Genomic DNA, 20,226 nt, shown 5'->3' on the forward strand with positions numbered 1-20,226 from the left:
AAGCCCCTAAAACTCTTGCTGATCCTGATGCTTCCTCCTGGAACTGAAATATCTTTTCTTTAATAAATTTTGTCTCCTTCTGTTTTGTCCTCCACACAGCGGTAAAGTTTGGCCGCATGTCTAAGAAGCAACGTGACAGCTTGTATGCAGAAGTCCAGAAGCACCAGGCACGACTTCAAGAGCAGCGGCAGCAGCAGACAGGCGAAGCTGAAGCTCTGGCACGTGTTTACTCATCCAGCCTAACCAATGGACTGTCCACCCTTAACCATGAGATTGGGGGCACCTATGCTAATGGTCATGTCATTGAGCTGCCCAAGGGTGGCCATGGTAACGGAGGTGGAGTCCCAGGGGGCTACTACGGGATAGATTCCACTCAGCCGTCCCCTGACCAGTCAGGTTTGGACATGTCGGGCATGAAGCACATTAAACAGGAGCCTGTGTATGACCTGACGCCTGTGCCCAATTTGTTCAGCTACGGAGGTTACCAGGACAGTCAGCTGGGACCCAATAATGTCAGCATGGGAGAGCTGGGTAAGGACCCCACATTGCGTCACTACATGTTTAAACCACATGAAAGCAATAGGAAAAATGAATGGTTACCCACAGAGAAGTCTTGAATGTGAGTCAGAGCGCTAATCTGAGAGCAGAATAGAAGATCAGACAGGCTTACACAGCTAGCTGACAAGGTGTCATAGTACTGCATTCACAGCTCTGGCTTTTACATTTACACAAGTTAGAAGTAAAGATCTAAGACAAATCCAAGGAAATTGGATGATAATACACCAAATGTCACTATTTTCTCTTTGGCTATAGCGTTAAGGAATTACACATACGTTAACATGTATGCTTCAGTATAGCTTCTTTCATGTGTGTTGAATATCACTAAAACAAACTTAAACCCCCCCACTTCCAGACCGCATTGCTCAGAATATCATCAAGTCCCACCTGGAGACCTGTCAGTACACAACAGAGGAGCTGCAGCAGCTTGCCTGGCAGACACACTCCTATGAAGAGGTCAAAATGTACCAGAGCAAGGTGAGCTGGTTCAATATGACATTTTCAGTGGAGGGTTTGACTTAACAATGCCCAGTGTGGGTCTAGTTATTGAAATACAACTATGACTATTGTAATGCTGGTGATTTTTCATAGTTTTAGTTAAGTTACAGTATATTTAAGTTGATATATTTGATTTTAGCCCCGGGACGTGCTGTGGCAGCAGTGTGCCATCCAGATCACCCATGCAATTCAGTACGTGGTGGAGTTCGCCAAGCGCATCTCAGGGTTCATGGAACTGTGCCAGAATGACCAGATCCTCCTGCTCAAGTCAGGTAAGATGACCAGACTGGTTTTGTCTGCATTTGGTCTGTCACAAGTCAGACAACGTACCCAGGTTTTGCTTTCGAGTCAGCTGCGACACCATCAGCCTCAAATAATCTGTGGTCCCTTTGTCTTCCAGGCTGTTTGGAGGTAGTGTTGGTAAGGATGTGCAGGGCGTTCAACCCTCTTAACAACACTGTACTCTTTGAGGGGAAGTACGGTGGCATGCAGATGTTCAAAGCTCTAGGTAAGTTATCAAAATGAAAATTTAAAAGTCCTCTTCGCTCTCAGGTGTTTTTTGCTCCTCTGTGCACACATGACTAGAATAAGAATAATGACAGCCTCTCATTTTTGTCTGCCCTCTCCCTGTCTTCTCTCTCCAAGGTTGCGATGACTTAGTAAGTGCGGTGTTTGACTTTGCCAAGAGTTTGTGTTCACTGCAGCTCACTGAGGAGGAGATCGCTCTGTTCTCAGCAGCTGTGCTCATTTCCACAGGTCAGTGCTCACCTCTAATATCAAAGAAACCTGTTTAGCTGAGGCAAATCAACACAAGTTACTATGTTTAGAAGTGCATACAACCCGTATCAGGTGAAGTCAACAAAACACTTTTTCTCCCTTATTTCTGGTCAGATCGGCCATGGCTGATGGAGCCCCGGAAAGTCCAGAAACTCCAGGAAAAAATCTACTTTGCTCTACAGCATATAATGCAGAAGAATCACATGGACGAGGATGCCCTGGCTAAGGTAGGCCAAGTTTTGTAGTGTAGTAAGTCGTGCCAAGGTAGCCTCCGTCTTCTGTAGACAGTAGCTCTGCACCGAAGGAAAGGTGAAGCAGTGTCAAACAAACATAGCATATTTATTTACTTATTCATGGTTTATTTAGTATGGCTAGATAGAGCACATTCAGATAAGCAGCCATCTGATGCATGGATTATAGTGTTTTTAGCAAATCTCTCAAGGGGCTTTTAGAGACTAAATAGTTCAAAGAATCTAGAGAAAGTGTAAGAAGAAAATAGACCAAATGTAAGTAACTGAAAGCAGCACCATGCAAAGAAAAGATGTGTATGAAATAATGCAATTTTTTTTTAGCTTTTTTTTTTCTTTTGATTACAACAAATTGTCTGCCACAGTGTTTTTGACCGTGCCTGTCTCTCCCTGTTGTGTGGCAGCTGATCAGCCGTATCCCAACGTTGTCGGCCCTGTGCACGCTCCACACCGAGGAGCTCCAGGCCTTCCAGCAGCTCCACCCAGAAACTGTCAACGTCCTCTTCCCTCCGCTTTACAAAGAACTCTTCAACCCTGACCCCAACTCTGCCATGGCCATGCCCAAGTGACTGCCTGCGGTCCCACTGCGACAAACAGCGCCAGCAGACGACCAAGAATATAAGAGGACTGCCACGTCTGACAGAACAACAGCGGCTGTGTTGACTACGTCATCACCATGGCAAACACATATTCCGGAGCTCCCCCGGCCTCATTTCAGTCTGGAGGGAGAGGAGTCATCTGCCAGAAACTTACAGTTATCGCCAACAATACTAGGAATGTCCAGCACTTATTCCATCCTGTTCACCGATACAGTCTGAAGAATGTATATATACAGTAAATGAAACGTGCCCCGAGCCACAACCTAAGCGGGGCTTCCTCCTGTCTCCTGAACTGAACTGACTGACCAGAAATGTACAGACTTTAAACATCTAGGAACAATTTTAAGCTGTCAATCTTTTAAAAAAAATGGGTAAGTTAATTTGTTTTAACTTTGAAAAAAATCTTTTTTTTTTTTTTGTTTGATTTTGTTTTTTGTTTTTCACATGAAGAAGTTGTGAATATGAAGAAGCCGGATGGGGAAGGGAACTGTGGACTTAGAGAAGCTATTGTAGATATTCTTCTAGTGCAGAGCGGATTCCAGTATTACTCATTGTTCTGTTAAAATAACTTAGTCCTAATTTAAATATACAGCAGTCCATCGTGGCTGGCAATACCATGTCTATGTGTTTTTTTTATTTTATTTGATAGTTCCTTGTGTACAGAATTTGTAAAGTTGAGACTTGTAAAAGAATATTGGGTAAAACCGGGAGTCGATTCGGGTTTGTTGATATATAGAAGCCTTGTCTGGATTTTGTTCATATGTAAAGGAGGTACTGCATCCTTCTGATGAGAACTTATAGAAATGTAAAGAGAGCATATGAAGGATTTAAAATGAAAATAATGACTACTGCTACTTTTCAAGGTGAAGATACAGTATATACATAAATATTCTATTTTGCAAAAAAAAAAAAAAAATTTGGCAGGTTTTGCCATCCTATCAATCATTTTTGTCGCTGCAATAACCGTGTCCAATAAAAACTGGACTGCTTTTGAACAATCAACAGAAAACAACTAATCAAACCAGTCAGAAACTAGGACCTCACAATAATCCCAACCTTTTCCTTAATACCCCTCACCCAAACCCTTATTCCTAACTTCTTAGGGCCTTGATGTGAGATTTCAGCAGAATAAAGTGGCTAAAAATCTAAATGAAAAACAAATAAAAATGAAACCTATTGAACAGAAGAAATATTTAATTATGGTAAATGTTGGAAAATCTAAACGAACTTGAATTTAACTTTCCTGAATGGGTGCTGTACACCCTCATTCCTCACATCACTATTTGCACAATCTAGTCCATGGATGTCAGTCACTCCGGGCTTTAAATATGAAGGACCCTTTTTCTAAAGAGCAATAACTTTTCACACTGCCTTTCTGGTCTTACTCCTTTCCTTTCCTCCACTTCCTGTTTTCTTTTCTTTAGAACAGGGTAGCAATTTTAACTACAATGCACTATATCTGACCTTACCAATCATTTCTACTACAGTATTCATTCCACCAGACTGTCATGTTTCCATTGTGATAAAATGTGATCTGGGGTTAGGACATACACAGATCAGCCTCCAATAGCATTAAAAGCTGCAATATTATATAAACAATCCATATAGAAAGACAATCACCTTTCATTTTTTGAGAATTATTCCATGTATATTAGCACTTATAGATCAAATCCACTTTCTTACAGCTTACTTCTGTTTCTTTTCTCCTCTAATTTTATTTGTTGATTAGCATTTGGTCACTGTGTAAATTGCTGCTGTTTTGTTTTTTTTTTCTGTCTGACAACATACTTTCACATTATCTGCAGTTCTGTATTCGGCCACTAGATGCTCTATATGCATTACTTTTGAAATCTGTGAGGAGGTTTGACAACTCTCAGAAGCAACTTTCAAAATGAGCAACTTACCAAAAATAGGCAAAAATAGGGCCCGTAGACCACAGGGAATGCACTAAATTAACCATCTGATGGGACTGAGTTCTTTTTTTTCCCTGTCTAACCAGTTGACAGAGGGGAAAATCACACTATATAATCACATATATGTAATTTTAACTACTTAGAACAGCACTTAGACTTTTACCTCAACTTTGCTTACTGTGATTATATTAGGGGATAGCTTGAGCACATGTGGGAACATTAGTCAGGTTCATTTAAATGTTTGGATGCAATTTTTTGTTGCACAGTGGCCAAATCTATATCTTGCTTTAGGTGATCACATTATGCAACATTACATTTATTTTACACATTCCTGTTTTCTTTATGTGATGAAAAACAATACTGTCGACAGCATGAGGAATGAGCATGAAATCAATTATTAGCGATCTACTTTACAATCGTTTCTATGCTGCCTCTCAGTGATCCATTCTGTGATTCCTCAAAAAGCCCAGGATCATTTCTTTGACCCCTGACCCTATACCCCAGATCAGAGGCCAGTGACTCTTAAAGACAATCACTTGCTCATAAAGGCTCGATGCACTACAAAGCATCTCTCAGGGAGCAGCTCTTTTTCTGACTTTGCATTAAAAGAGGGTTTAATATTTTTGCAAATTTACAAAAATTTAACTATAAAAGAATTACTTTTTGTGATAAACAGCATACGCCACCAACGTATGTCAGCATTGGAATATGCCCAGACAAGGCTTTGATAAGTGTGTGTCTGTGTGTATGTGTGTAAAGAGCATGAATTCACTGTCCAAACCTATTTAGACATCAGACTACATAACGAGCATTGTCACGTAGCACAATAACAAACTGCTGTATATCAGTGTGCTTTTGTCACCGCTGTACACTAAAGTTTACTGCATTTTTTGCTGCTCTTGGGACATTAGGAAGAGTCCACTAGTATACTGTGAATCAAGCGCCATCACAACAAACCTAGGACAGTGAATTCTAGCTCTGGAAATGAAGTTTTTGTGTGTGATGTTTTTTTCCTTGTTAGACTGTGAATCAGAGGGGTGGGATGGGGTTATGAGACGGGATGTGCTGGCAAGAACGAGTGACAACATAACACTGTAAGTAAGATACTGTAGCAATAAGAATTGGAGGCATTTACTACTGTCATGTTTGCATTGTAAGATTATTTTTTATTTTATTACTATTTACTATTATTATTGTTCTTATTATGACTACTATTCTTCTATTACTATTAGCCTATTGTTGTTCTGTTCTATTTGCATGACGTTTCATTGCAATGAAACATTTGGGGCTTATTTGTGTTTTCTCTTTTCATGATATTGGGGGTCTCGTGGGAGGGGTTATTGGCAGGGTGGGAGATGGGTTTAGGGCAAATTCCACATCAATTCAGTCAGTTCAAAGCAAAAAAAAATTTTTTCACAAGTTGAAATAATTTTTAAATAAAACGCTCTTATTTATACACAAAGTTAAAATTTGTGGTTGGATTCTGACATGTTGAATTTTCCTTTCAACCTCTGAATGTGTGAGTTGGTGTAACCAGTCAGTGAACTGCCCTGTCTGAACTGGCCTTATTGAACCGGATCAGAGACCCTGAACCTGCAGCGGGAGGGACAAGGACGTGGGGAGGGGAGGGTAATTTATTCTGAATGTTATGGAGTAGCCTGTTCAGTGTGAGGGGCTGAACGCATCATGCGCCTTTACCACTCCATCAACACAGATTGACAAAAACAGAGCGCACAATAAAAGCAGTCATCAAATCATGTGGTGACTCAGACGGACGTTTTTCATACACTTGCTTTCAAATGCATTTCCTACACTTGGTCAAATACACTCCACGCAAAACCTCCTTTTACCTGCCCTGAGAAAACTTGTGTGAATGGGTGTGTGAGAGACATAGAAACATAGAGAATGGGATGATGAATGACTTTACCAATGCTTTGTAAACTTTCTTGAAGCATTACACATGCGTGCAATTGGAGTAGTGTTGAGAAGTGTTAAGTTATTGTTTAGAATGTCTTTGCGTCCCAGCAAGAGCAAATAAAACAAAATGTAGCAATCTGTAACAGAAACCTGAAAGGTACTTAGGTTACAGAATCTCTTTTACACAGGACTAACATAACAAAACAATAAAATACAAAAAAAGGAAACTTTTTTTTGTTATTTTCAAAGTGCCATAGGTAGCGAGGAAAGGAAGGAATGGCAGAAAGTGGGGTGTAGATGCTTTACTGTGTGCGTTTACTTGAGAAACAAATCAAAAAAGGGGAACTCCAAGGAAAATGTGTATTTAAATACACTGACAAACCATTTTTACATTTTATGCTTTTTTCATTTGGTGAGAAGGGCCTCTGTTGGACTCTGAACTCCGACTCTATGAAAATCCACAAGAGAAACGACACAAACAGGTCTCATCTTCAAATAAAAATTAGAGTGTGTATGTTCATGTGTGTGTGGGTGTGTGGATAAAAACAAGCCACAAATGGCTACATTTAACGAATCAGACTGAGTTGAAGTTCAGAGCTCTGCAGAGCTCTCAACGAGTCCTCCTTTGAGATGTATATACAACGTGAAGGTCTGAAGTGATTTTTGTTAAATTCTATATTTTATCGCTTTTGTAGACATTTTGTTGTGGGAAGAAAAAAAAATAAAAGAAATTTTATGGGTGCATTTCTGTCTCATTTTTCTGTCTCATACATGTACACTGTTAAATTTGAGTAGATTTTATTCCATCATCTCAAGCTAAAAATGTTTATAAGCAAAGTGTGCAAAAATGCCCTTTTAAATCATAAGATGTATTATAATTTTTACTATACACAGAAATTATATTAAAATATTTTTCCCTTACATTTTTAATAGCCCCCAACTCTCCCACTGATTACTTCTCAACCATACAGTATATATAGTCACATATGTGTGTGTACATTCAAATAGGCATGCCCCGGTACATATGTTTGTATATGTGTCATTTTTCCATACTTCCAGAGTCAATGGTTATATCCCAGTTTCTTCATCCTCTTGTTCTTCTCTCCCTGACGGCGGCTCTTCTTCACTGTCCGCACCCCTCCTTAAATCTGAACAACGGAAACATCAGTAAGCGACATGTTGCTCCAATAACACAATCATTACCACAAGAAAGAGAATACTGACAGGCCTGGGAGGAAGTCCACGCATCCAGCATGAATAATTTGGTTTGATTTGTTGGAGAAATCTTGGAGAGGACACAAGAAGAGGAAAGGGAAACACAGCGCACCTTTGAAATATCAAAACAACTGTGTCTGAATGTTTGCGTTTGTGTGTTTGTTTGCCGCGCTTGTTTGTTTTTGAGCACAGTTTCTTTCCGAGCAGTTATCCTCTAGATGCCGGTATCGTGTCTACCCAGAGACGTTAATTAATAGCTAATCAAAGCTAATGTCTCAGCAGCACATTGCCAGCACAAAGACATGATTAATATGTAATCAAAGGCCATGGAGCACAACGCACAAAGCAGGGCCCACCCCCATGCCTCGAACACTACTGTTGTTATAGAAATAAACGAACACTCGCAGCTTAATTAGTTGGCAGTTGGTGAGAGTTATCTGCATTTGAAGTTGTTGGGGATTTATCTCCAACATCTCCAGAGCCAACATTTGCCTCCTGAGTGACGACACAGAGGTGACGCATAAATACATGCATCAACACACAAGTAATAAATCACACACTGAGGAATTAGCATCACATGTACAAAAAAACACAATGTTTTTCAAAATCTTAGTTCTCTTAGTCTTAAACAGAAATAACACTGAATATTTCTGACCTGCTAGGCCCAGTCTGCGGCAGCACGTATTGCAGGAGTGTTTTTGAAGGAAACCGTTGATGGCAGTGTCTCCAAGGTTATCAGGACCAAAGAGCATTTCAACCCTGCTGCCACTGCAAAAGGATAAGAGACAAGTCTAAAACAATACCTACTAATGACCATTCAATGTTCTAAAATCAAATGGTAAGATATTATTAAATGTTATACAGGCTTTTCTTTAAAACCGATATTTAGATTAATATAATAATAAACCTCCTCAGTCATCACTTATATCCACCTTATATCTGCAGAGACCCTGCCCTCTGCCTGTATTGTGTTACTTTCTTTTTGTTCCGCTGTGTTTGGGACGTTTCTTGTTGTTAATCTTTGACTAGTGTGTAAACTCTGTGCTCTGTTGCAGATCTTTGCATCTGTTTGACCAAAGGCAGGGCTGAGATGAACACAAAAAGGCCACTACAGTTGGAAGGAACGCACTGGAAAAAACAAGGCCCGTTGATGATCTCAATCCAGCCTGAATATGAAACAACCCCCCAAAAATCAAAGTACTGCATACATTTATAAAGCCCTATTATAGGCCTCATGCTTACTCTAACTGACCTCAAGTGACAGGTTTATTAATCAAAACATGTCAAAATGAGAGTTAAGATGAATACTAAAAATAAAATTAACATAAGTTGTATTTTTAGATAAGCATGTACAAACATACATTTTGTCAAGTGCTGGTTTAAAGCCAGTGTCATATCATAGTACAGTGAGTGTTCATTGTAACCTTAGGAGAGTAGCAGATTGAAACAAACATCTGTAAAAAATAAATAAATAAATAAATATTTGTAACAGAAAGGTCTTATTTACTGAGACAAAGATCCAAGTCTCCAAAGCTGGAAAATCTCATGTTGTCAAGCAATCTGTAATGTCCACCAATTTTAAGTAGCTTCACACAGTTCTGTTTGTTTCAGGTCAGTTGTCCCTTTACTTTGACTACGTAAATCAGTTTAGGAAAAAATGTCCACCCTGTTCTAGAATGTAACCGCTACGAAACAATCAGGGAATAAACTTTTACCTAATTCACTGCTTTGTTCTCATTAACCTCTGTTAGTTCACTTTCTACTGCTGCTCTCTCTCATTTTATTGAGCCATGATGAAGGCCCAACTGTGCATGGTGTGTTTAAAAACAGTAACTAACAAATTTGGCATAGTGTACCTTTATAAATTAAATAATGCTAAATAATAATTCAGTCTGGCAGATGAATGGACATTATACCTCCGGTCCTCTGCCATGATGACTGTTGGATCAGTCAGTTCCTCACCTACTCCTGTCAAGAGCATAAAAAGGGACACAAATATTACAAATTGATAGAAACACTCATCAGTGTGTACGTAACAGTAGGACTACCTTGTATGTCGAGAACCAGCAGCTCTCTACATGAGTACTCATAGGTCCAGTGGGAAAACGCAAGGAGCATCTCTTCAAGTGTGCAGCAGGGGGCGATCTCCTCTCCTGTGTTATTGTTATACTTCCTGAAGTCTCCAGACATGTTCCTCTCAATGGTCAGCCACTGGCCATTTGAATGCCAGAGGACAAGTGATACGTCTAGAAACCTGGTGGAGGCAAAGAAAAGTTACTACGAAACATGCCGCACCAAATTATGTAATGATTTTCCTCAAAATGTAATAAAATGTGCATGTGACCAGATAAAAATGTAGCAAACTGACCAATAACACGTGATACTGTGATAACATTTTGCTGGTGATGTTCTATCTTCTTACCTCATTGGGAATTTATTACATTTTCACACAGGTAATTTATTTTTATATTTCAAAACTCGTAATGTAACACTCTTGAATCATTTTAATACTATGTTCATTTTAAGTTAATGAGGGTTTAAAGCAGTGTTTTTCAACCTTGGGGTCGGTACCCCACATGGGGTCGCCAGGAATTCAAATGGGGTGGCCTGAAATTCCCAGTAATTGATAAAAATAAAATTACTAATAAAAAAATATGTGGTCAGATGACAATCACAATACATAAAAGACATGACAAACTCTGAAGCTGAAACTGAAGCACTGTGGTACTGTTTATCTTTCAAATGTTCATTGTGGTCGGTTTAAGATGCTGCAGCTCTTTCATAATTCATAGTTTGAGTTATTGTTTGTTCAGTATTAATTGTCAGCCTTGTAAATCCAAGCTGGACTGACTGTACATATCCTGACCAAGGAAAATAAAATTCTCACTTTGTGCACTAATCTCAACCTGGCTTTTCTGCCTCTGTCCATAATAATACACATTATGTAGTCTAAATGTTGTCTAAAATTACCATTTATTTGCAACGTAGTACATCAAACTATTACGTGATCAAAAACAAATTCATTTTAGCAAAAAAAAAAAGTCTCCGTTTTGAATGTCACTAGAAATTTGTGATGTTAAAATGGGGTCACGAACCAAAAAAGGTTGGAAACCACTGGGTTAAAGTCATTCATTATATGGTACATTGCACACATTACACTTACTAAATCATTGTCAAAGAAAGTGGATGAAGAGAAAATGCTTAAAAAATATCCTAAATAAGTAGCTGTTTACAGTATCAGTCAACAGATGTAATTACGTTAGTAGACTTTATTCCATTTTCAGGATATGATTATATCATTAGGTAGAAACTACACAGTTAGAAAAAACGATAAAATGCAAACACCTTGGCGAGTGGTGCATGTCCTCAGGTTTGATCTGGTTAAATACGTTCATCATCTTCTGAGCTGCTCTCTGCTGTTGGATGTCCTTCAGAGACACAAACAAAGGATGATCATTAAGGTGAAGCTCATGAATGTTCGAGCAACATTAAATATACCATGTTTTGCTAGATAAGTGGGTTTACATCCACACTTACAAGTGTTATTTCACTGCTGCTTCTGGTTCAAACACACACATGCTGTATTAGAAATCAAAATGTGGATAAGCATTTCTCTTGAGAATCGCCTCTTAATGCGATTGACATTCATCAGCTTCTTAATTAGAAGAGCTAATTAAGTTTAATTAGGTTAATGAGTCTTTTGTACTATATTGTCAGGTAGATTACAAACATACTGTTAAATGTAATCTGTGCATCAGAGCAATCTGAATCTAAATTTTCCCTCAAGGTTCAAATTTGAAGATTTGAAGTTGCTCATATGAAGTGAAGGTTGTATTGGAACTGATGTTGTGATAGAAGTGCATTAGTTGACAGCATTTCTTAAGCTTATGGTGGCTAGAGCACCATGCTGGTAGTTTAGGTTAGGTTGGTTAGGTTGGAAAATGGAAAATTGCCTTTGGTTCCAATAAGCTAAAAAGATACAAAAACATAATTCCCACAAAAATCATGTTGAACAATCAAAGAAAGTGACCGAGAAAAACTGGAGAACTTGGGTTCAGTCACAGGCAATTAATCCAGCTCAACCTTAATTGCACCTTAATGGGACAAATCACTTTTTATGTCAACCTTTCTTCTTCATATGCAGCAGATTCTAGTCACTGAGCTGTATCTGTGGATTTCAGATTATTTTACTTGCAGTATTTACCACCCTGCACATTTTGGCTTAACATTTGATGTCCAGGTGTCTTTACCACGCTACCATGAGGAGCAAAAGAGAGACACTGAAATACCAAGAAAAAAATGTAATGATTTTCTCTGAAAAAAATGACCTGCACCTCTGCGTAGAAGTCAGAGTATTATGCAACCAACATGTTGTTAGCTTAGAAATGGAGTTAACTAACACCCATAAACAATCAGCCCAGAATAAAAGTGAGTCCAACACACATAATCAAGTTCATAACTACACATAAATCTTCCACAATGGACCCTTAAGAAACCAACCGAGCAAATGGATCCATCAAAGCTGAAATAATAGGTTCATTTACCACGTCTTTTGTGCCAACATGCATAGATGTTACAATAAACTTACCCTTAAACAAAGCTGTAGTGCTGTGCTGCCTTCGAAGTATCTTTGCCAGGCACGAACAACCTCTGTCCTGAAGGCTTTGACCACATACACTAAACCAGGTTTGAGTACGTCTTGTTCAGCCCAGGTACAGAGCACTCTGCATCCCTGGCGCAGACCCCCATCCAGAGAGCCCTCCTCACTGGCGAGGGGCTGCAACATGGCTGACAGACCTCGTGATGACCAGGATGAGACTGAGCTGGAGTGACTGAATTCACTGTCAGCATTAGAGGGTACTTCATCTAGAGAGTAAATGCTGACCTCTTCACCTCCTGCAGAAAAAGACAAAACACAGACCTTAAGAGGTCTATTGCAAAGAAGGCTGAATAAATTCAACATATAAAGTGACACCATGAAAAAATATTTACCCATAATGGAAACGAGAGTAAAAGGAATAGTGTGAGCCAGTCTCATCAAATTATTTCTTTCCATTGCTGTTAACACACAAACAAATCACAGCTGAAACTACACATTAGCTACAATACAGGCATAATTACTTGAACTACCAGAACAAATAACACTGGTCTGTACAGGTGTGCATAGAAGAGATGATTCCAAATACAAGCTTTTACTATGTGAAACACATACTTTCTTAATACCTGAATAATGTGGATACAAATTGTCGGTGGACTGGAATGAGGAGCTTCTTACTGCAACAGAGGCAATATAGGGCAAATAAAATACAACTGGAATATATTTTCAGACAGTAAACAAATGAACCAGATGGATGCAAATGAATATTCTATGTAGAAATATTGCCAATTTTTAGACATACCCTCCAGAGCAATGCCACTCTGTAAACTGCAAGAATAAATTGGGGCTTGTAAATAAAATGAAGACCAGTGTTTGATTGTTGCAAATTTCACATTAAATGTATTGAGAGGCAAAAAAACAGGAAGACTTAAAAAGACCTGCGGCTAACAGATCTGGCTCGACTGTTCCAGGCAGAATGAGTAGGGCTCCACATATCCTGTAGATCAATAAAAACGATTAGATGAACTTCACTGACACACGGACACTTGCTGTAGGTATTGTATATTATATACATACAGCGAGTGTCTATGAAGTCACTCCCCATTTAATATACAATGTAGTCAGGCTGAACAATTAATTTATTTAAGAAAATTACAATTTGGACAAATGGGTACATCTATGAAACTGGGTTCATTGTGGTACCTGGCACTTGGCCAGCTTTGTAAACCCAATAATAAAGAGAGAAATTTAGACATATTTCCCCCTAGGATGTACCTAATGATGACCTCAGATAAATGCAAAAAAATTATACTCTTGCTCTGAGCCATCCCGAAATTAATGAATTTTTAATAAAATATTGGAGTCAAAAATAGAACCAAAATTGGGACATGAAAAACTGCCTAGGTGTCAGTGTATTTTTATCTTGAAAACATCACTTGAAATGGTCTTATATACCCCTATAAATAAAGACACTGTGTTAAATGTGACGATCTTAGTGGTTTTTCTAATCCAGACATGTGGGTTTTTCATGAATCTCAGTCTCATTCCAAGTTTCATGTATAACCCATTGTGCCACTCATGTTAAATTCAGAACTTGCTCATTTAAACACATATAAATTGTGAGTGATTTTGCAACAGTTGTCATTTTTGTGAAACACTCTGCCTTGTATAATTAATTTGATTCCCAAAATGTACCTGTGAGATATAAAAGATATTCAAAACAATAGTTGCATGTAATTTCTGTATCTTTTTTTACCAGGGTACATGCAGATTTTTGTATAAATGTAAAAATATGTTTTATTTGAAAAATTGCTTATCTTTTATTTCAGTAAATGTTTATTTTTAAAATAGACCCAGACTGCTTCCAAACTCGCTTCATAACATTAGTCTACATCTGGTTTAAATTTTTAGCCCCCATGTCCTGTTTTTAGGTACCAGTTTCACAGAAGCACCCATATCTAAATCACATGAGCTGCAACTGTTTAATAAAGGTAAATAACTCACAACAAATCATTATAGCTGAAACTTTGTGATGCGATAGATGCCCCTGCCTATAAATCACATCTCTGTGTGTAGTTAACACCCCAGCAAAAATCACATTATCAGCATGAGCTTTATATTTTTTCCAGTGAAAATGAAATGCAATGTGTAAGTGTGAACGCTCATTCCTCCAAAGCACTAATAGCACCAATGGCAATGGTGTGTTTGAAATACATACATTTATCTACCACACAATACCCATGCAATTTTGGTTGCAGCCTAAATTTCATGTATCTCCTTCGTAGTTATGTAGCAGAGACGTACCTGATGGGAAAACACCTGCCTCAGCAACAAATCCATGGGTTCCAGATCTGAAACAATATTATTACCATACATTAGTATTACCATTCCATTACACTATTAAACATCATCTAACTTACATTACACTTCCTTGGATTGTTTATACATTCTGCTGGTTACATAACAAATCCCTTAAAGAGTTATTATTAACAGCCAAGAGGCTCTTTTTGTGATTCAGTGTTACTTTCCAAACTGAGTCAATGAATACTTTCAGAGGGATGGTCCTTACTGAGCTGACTGAGGCTGGTTGAAGCAGACCAACATGTAGGTTCTCCTCTTAACCTGCGTTGCCTTCTCCAGCAGGCGTTAGATAAATGAGACTGCATGGCTTCCTGTTTCCCATGAAGGATATGAAAAGAAGAGCAGATTTACATTAAAGTCATTGGTTATTTTTCAATTTTATCATCAATGCCATGAGAGTAAATTCAAATGAAACTGAAAAAAAAAAATCTCAGTAGGCTTTGTGCCACATTACATTATCAGGACTGCTCTCTTGTATCGTGACTGTTTTTCTGTTTTGGGATCTTCCTTTGCTGTGCAAGGTTCGAGCAAAGTCAGAGGACTTGGACCATTCTGCAGAAAAAAACACAAGGACTTCATCAGCTATTTCAATATTAAAATCAAGGCTTTTTTTAGGCTTAATATAAAGATACATAACATAACCCACAGTACCTCTGCTCTTGCTGCAATATAGTGAAGTGTCATCCCTAAAGCTCCTCACACCTGATAAACATTCTTTCCTCATGGGTTCATTAAGAGTAGGAAATGAGCCCCTCAGTGGATTGTGAGCTGCCCCAGGGAACGTTATATTCTCAACACTGGAGGACAGAGATCTGCAGTAGCCATAAGGACGGTCTCTAAACTGACAAGCCCATCTGGGGGTTTTCACGGATGCTCTCCACTGGCTGGAGGGTCTGGACCGAGATCTAACTTGGTTGTCATCTGGACAAAAAGCAGGATTCACCAGACCTTCAGAAATGTCTCTGGGGTCAGACAACAGGATGGCCTTGCTAGAAGTTCTGGATTTTTGTAATGTAGACAGCTGTTCCTTTGTCTTCTGATCCTCTGCTTCTGCTTCATACAGTTCCTCTTCCTCTTCATCCATCCATGCCTCTTCCTGTGTGGGATACATGTGTGGTTCACAGGTCCAGAGTTTATAGTGTAGTGACTCTAGTCCTCTGTCACTAACCCTGGGAGAAAGAGGAGACCCACAGCGGGATGGTCCACAGGACTCAGAGGGTGTCTGATTATCTGCCCCGCCGTAATGGTGAAAAAATGCAGTGTGGGATGCAGGTTGAAACATGTCATTGTGGACATGGCCAGACTGTGCCTCCTAAGTAAGAGAATGGAATATATTTTTAAAATCTCTAAAATTCATTATTTAATAAGTTCATCAAAGTTACAGCACTGTGCCAGCATTTCCTTGTACTTGATAATGTTGTACAATGTTATATCTCTGTTGTAAATATGTATAGTCTGAATAGTTTTTTATTACTTTTTTAAATTTTATAGTTTGTTTTTGCACTATCTTTATGCACGTACACTTTTTTTCTTGCTCTTTACTCTGTTGCTGCCTAAACTGTTAAAGTTCCCTGTTGTGGGATCAGTAAAGTCTGATCTAATCTAATCTAATCTAATCTAATCTAATCTAGTCTAATCTAATCTAGTTCTGGTTTGTGATTATGATTGGCTGAGCATTGTTACGACATTACTGCCAGATTTTACTGGAAATGTTGATTCACTAGGTGGGTAAAGTGAAGATAAAACCACTGCTTATGAATCATCGCTGGATAAAAAGTCTCTTGTCAGTGACAGTTCATACCAATCTTCCCTAAGAGCGTATATGGTCCCTCAGCTGTTCTAAAGTCCATGTACATCACAGCCATGGTGATTTATTGCTCCAAAGCAGTAAGAAGAAATACAGGGAAAACACACCCGTAATTGAAAATTTTACATCCTTCTGCAGCTCTCTCCTCTCTGCCCAAATCAAAACAATAAATATAAATATAGATGATGTGACATTGTTTCATGTTGCTGTGGAAAAGTGAAACCAAAGTATCACAAATAGGGGAGCTCCTATGTTACTTCTGTGCCTACTAAGAGAGTAGAGCAGTGCAGTCACTTTGGATGGAATCTCAAGCGAGTAATTAGCACTATCAATCACATATTAAATGTCCTACCACTATGAAAACACCTGTGATTATCCAAAATCTTGCATTACTGACAAGTTAATATTGTAATATTCACTCATTCGTTTTTTAAAATTTCACAGGGGTACTGGAGTCTATACCAGCTACCAACACGTGTAGGCAAGGTACACCCTGGACACACCCCCAGTTCATCACAGGGATGATATAAAGAGAAAAACTCCACACAGAGAGGTCCTGGAATCAAACCCAGGACCTTCTTGCTATGACATCAGTGCTAACCACTGCACCACCATGTTGCCCTAACGTTGCAATATGCTCTAGTGACACCAAAAAAGAATTAAAACCATGCAATTTAAGATAAAAGAAATTATTTATGCTTGCTCCCCTCCTGAGAGGTCAAAAGTTGCAAAGTTATTATGCGCTCTGGATCATTGTCATTGCCTTTCAATTTAAAAAAAGTTGCTGTTTTGAATTTCCAGCAATTAAGTAATACACCACTTTGAAGTTTTAAGTCTTTTGAAGATAGTAAGATAGTACCTCCTTTGCTCCTCCCTCTTCTGTGTGTCCTTGTCTTCCTCCTCTGCTCCCCCTGCTCCCACCATGACACTCCTGTGAGGTAAGTCTGTTTGCCATGAGATTATAGCCCTTCAGCAGAGAAGGTGGGGTGCTTTTACATGACTTTGCCACATTTCGCCGCATACTGACTCCTTCAAAGTCGGCTCCACTTCTGTACGGCAGAGTCCAACTGTGAGGGACGATGTGCCGGGATGCTGCAATAGGTCGACACTGAGCCAGACGGGCCTCTTCCTGTTGCAGGCTGTCAGAGGCAGACAGCAGGGTGATGGTGTCCACGGCCAGAGCTGACAGGTCCTGGAGTTGACCCAGCTGACAGTCCAGGCCTGACAGGCTGTCCTGAATGAAATGAACCTTCTCTGAGACCTCTCCCACCATCATGCTCATCTCCTCTGCTCTAATGGGATAAAATAACAAAAACAATTCACACTTCTCATAAGAGTTTTAATGATGATACACTAAATAAAGTATAACACAAAAATTTTTGTTTTTAGAGTTTTTCCAATTTTCTTTAGTTTCATTTTCATCTGGTCTTTCAGCTTGTTTATTGATTTCAGTTTAGTTTTAGAGCAGTAGTTCTAATTTCATTTTGAGCATCTGTCTGTCTTTAGTTGAGCTTATTTTATTTTCAGGTACTGTATCTTGCTGAAAGGATGCATGACCAAAACCATTTTATTCTTGCATGCACATCATAAATAACATTGTTGGGAAATAAAAGATAGGACCAATGTCCCTGTAGCTCACTGGCATGTTCTATCAAGCATCAATAACAACCTGAAGTTGTGAGGTTGTCATGTTCTGCTGCTATATTATAGTCCTGTGGTCTTGATGCAGGAGATCAATCTCCCAACAGAAGTGAGTGGTACTTTTACTGAGGGACAAATTAAATTAAAGTCCATATATGACTTACTATCAGTGCTCGATGCAAACTATATTGATATCTCGAACCATTTCTATGGTATAAGCCATCAAAATATGGTCCATCACAAGTAAAGCCGAAAAAAAAAAAAAAAAATCTAAAATTCAAAAATCTAAATATCTCAAAATTGTGAACGAGCTTTGTAGACATTGTCCTAAGGAAGTTACATATAAAATTTGAAATGAATCCCACCAGTAGTTTCGTCAGAGAACATGTTTGAAGATATTGCTAACGAGACAGTGACAAAGACGAAGGCGACAAAGACGAAGACAACGAAGATGACAAAGATGACGAAGATGACAAAGGTGACGAAGACAACAAAGACGCAGCGCCGTCATAATAGCTCATGGCCTATCACCCAGTTAGATAAAAAGCTTATCTTACCTTCAGTTCTATGTGGTGTCATTCATTGCACTTTTAGTTTCACAGGTTTTTTTTTTTCTTTATTTCTACTTTGAGATTTTTTTTTTTCCACAATTTGTTTTAGCTTCAGTCTTCTTTAACCAGAATAACCCTGGTTCTTATAATTTACTACAGTTCATAGATGACAACAAGGACCACAACCTATCTGCTGTTCAGTCGTGTCTATCTGACTAACTCAAATATGCTGTCATTATACAAAACTGTATAGGTTGTGATGTCGGTCAATTATACAGCACATGGGACAAAATGCAGATGTAGGACACATGTTGCACCTTACTATGTTTATCTTTAATATCATGTCCTACACTGCAGGTTTATACAGTATAAATCAACTATAAAATGAACCTAACCTCTCAGCTATGACTCTGATCCTGTTGATCTGATTACTGGGACCTTCATTCCTCTCATGAAAGTAGGCCTCTAAACATTTCTCCTCAAACTCATGGAGCTTCTTTCGATCCTCATGGCCCAGGTACAGCTCTGGTAAAGATGTGTAGAAGACAAGACATGTTTTCAGTTCTAGATATGTTATTTGAAATGACCTATAAAATGTGTAAGTACTGTATATTGTACATGTATTACGTATTGTGTAAGTGCATTTTCTATCCACACAGATGCACTGTACAGTACTCACTGAGTCCAGAGCCTCTCTCTTCCCGTTCAGTGTCTCCGCTGAGCCTGTTGTAGATTGCTCTTAAAGCTAAAGTCATGTGACTGAGGAGAATAAGTGGTGGTGGAAGCCATGGTCTCTCCTGGTAGGTCATGATGTAGCGATAACGATTGTACCTCCACAGCTTATTGGATGTAGATGCCATGTCAAAGTAGATGTTACTGATGTGAGAGGACAACAACGTTAAGTAACCATGTTCTAAATCTTGACGTACTGCTTAAAACACCTTCATACATTTGACAACATGTGAGCAGCAAATCACAACACAAGCAAATACAGAACTGCACTGCAAGTACAAGCTGTCGAGCCATTTAACACAGGTACAAGGAACACGAGAAAGCCTTAGACTGGCAGGTACTATGATCTGCATTCTGTAATATCTATAAAAAAACAAGCACTGAATCGTAAACATAACTGAATTCTTTACATTTGTCTCCCTGGAACACATTTCAGTTATTGCCTTTGTAACTTGCAGTAAATGCCAATGCTGTAAAGATTTGCAATGCATGTGTCGTCAAACTGAAGCTTTATTTGCTTTCCCTTTGTCTACTTGCATGTTTTCTTGAGATATGGTGATTTTTGAGCTTTGTATCCCACCGTACCAAATTCACACCATTAATTTAGAAATCTTTTGAATAATGATACTCACTTGAAAAATGCAATGAGAATGTTGACCATGATAATATACTGGAAGAACATGTAGACAGCCTGGAGGAACGGCGTGAGAAAGGATGCAGGAGGACATGGCTGACCATTGGCACATGCTGTTAACACATCACATATACACATCTTATATCAGTATTAAAATTAAATTCATCTTTAGAGGGAA

At 38.8% G+C, this 20,226-nt stretch overlaps 2 protein-coding genes across 3 annotated transcripts in view; one reads left to right on the plus strand and one right to left on the minus strand.

Annotated features, from left to right (window-relative positions):
• The window catches only part of rorb (RAR-related orphan receptor B), a 20,020-nt gene extending 15,294 nt beyond the window's left edge, over window positions 1-4,726 (plus strand). Inside the window, exons 4-10 of one of the 2 annotated variants that reach the window (XM_030143958.1) lie at window positions 100-531; window positions 914-1,035; window positions 1,196-1,328; window positions 1,457-1,564; window positions 1,702-1,812; window positions 1,948-2,060; window positions 2,486-2,650. In XM_030143958.1, coding sequence (XP_029999818.1) covers window positions 100-531; window positions 914-1,035; window positions 1,196-1,328; window positions 1,457-1,564; window positions 1,702-1,812; window positions 1,948-2,060; window positions 2,486-2,650 — 1,184 coding nt within the window. Of the gene's footprint in view, window positions 1-99; window positions 532-913; window positions 1,036-1,195; window positions 1,329-1,456; window positions 1,565-1,701; window positions 1,813-1,947; window positions 2,061-2,485 lie in introns of both variants that reach the window. The other variant, XM_030143957.1, reaches the window with a different exon arrangement.
• trpm6 (transient receptor potential cation channel, subfamily M, member 6) overlaps window positions 4,473-20,226 on the minus strand; it is a 26,629-nt gene continuing 10,875 nt past the window's right edge. Inside the window, exons 23-41 of the mRNA XM_030143956.1 lie at window positions 20,047-20,161; window positions 19,362-19,558; window positions 19,078-19,207; window positions 17,350-17,782; window positions 15,335-15,995; window positions 15,138-15,235; window positions 14,892-14,994; window positions 14,627-14,673; window positions 13,261-13,319; window positions 13,125-13,150; window positions 12,949-12,999; window positions 12,718-12,783; window positions 12,314-12,621; window positions 11,071-11,153; window positions 9,774-9,979; window positions 9,642-9,693; window positions 8,381-8,493; window positions 7,735-7,795; window positions 4,473-7,658 (exon numbers count right to left, since the gene is read on the minus strand). Of these exons, the coding sequence (XP_029999816.1) occupies window positions 7,634-7,658; window positions 7,735-7,795; window positions 8,381-8,493; window positions 9,642-9,693; window positions 9,774-9,979; window positions 11,071-11,153; window positions 12,314-12,621; window positions 12,718-12,783; window positions 12,949-12,999; window positions 13,125-13,150; window positions 13,261-13,319; window positions 14,627-14,673; window positions 14,892-14,994; window positions 15,138-15,235; window positions 15,335-15,995; window positions 17,350-17,782; window positions 19,078-19,207; window positions 19,362-19,558; window positions 20,047-20,161 (2,834 nt within the window). The 3' untranslated portion in view covers window positions 4,473-7,633. The remainder of the gene's footprint in view (window positions 7,659-7,734; window positions 7,796-8,380; window positions 8,494-9,641; window positions 9,694-9,773; window positions 9,980-11,070; window positions 11,154-12,313; window positions 12,622-12,717; window positions 12,784-12,948; window positions 13,000-13,124; window positions 13,151-13,260; window positions 13,320-14,626; window positions 14,674-14,891; window positions 14,995-15,137; window positions 15,236-15,334; window positions 15,996-17,349; window positions 17,783-19,077; window positions 19,208-19,361; window positions 19,559-20,046; window positions 20,162-20,226) is intronic.

Source organism: Sphaeramia orbicularis, chromosome 9, assembly GCF_902148855.1.
Source record: "Sphaeramia orbicularis chromosome 9, fSphaOr1.1, whole genome shotgun sequence".
Classification (NCBI taxonomy): Eukaryota; Metazoa; Chordata; class Actinopteri; order Kurtiformes; family Apogonidae; genus Sphaeramia; species Sphaeramia orbicularis.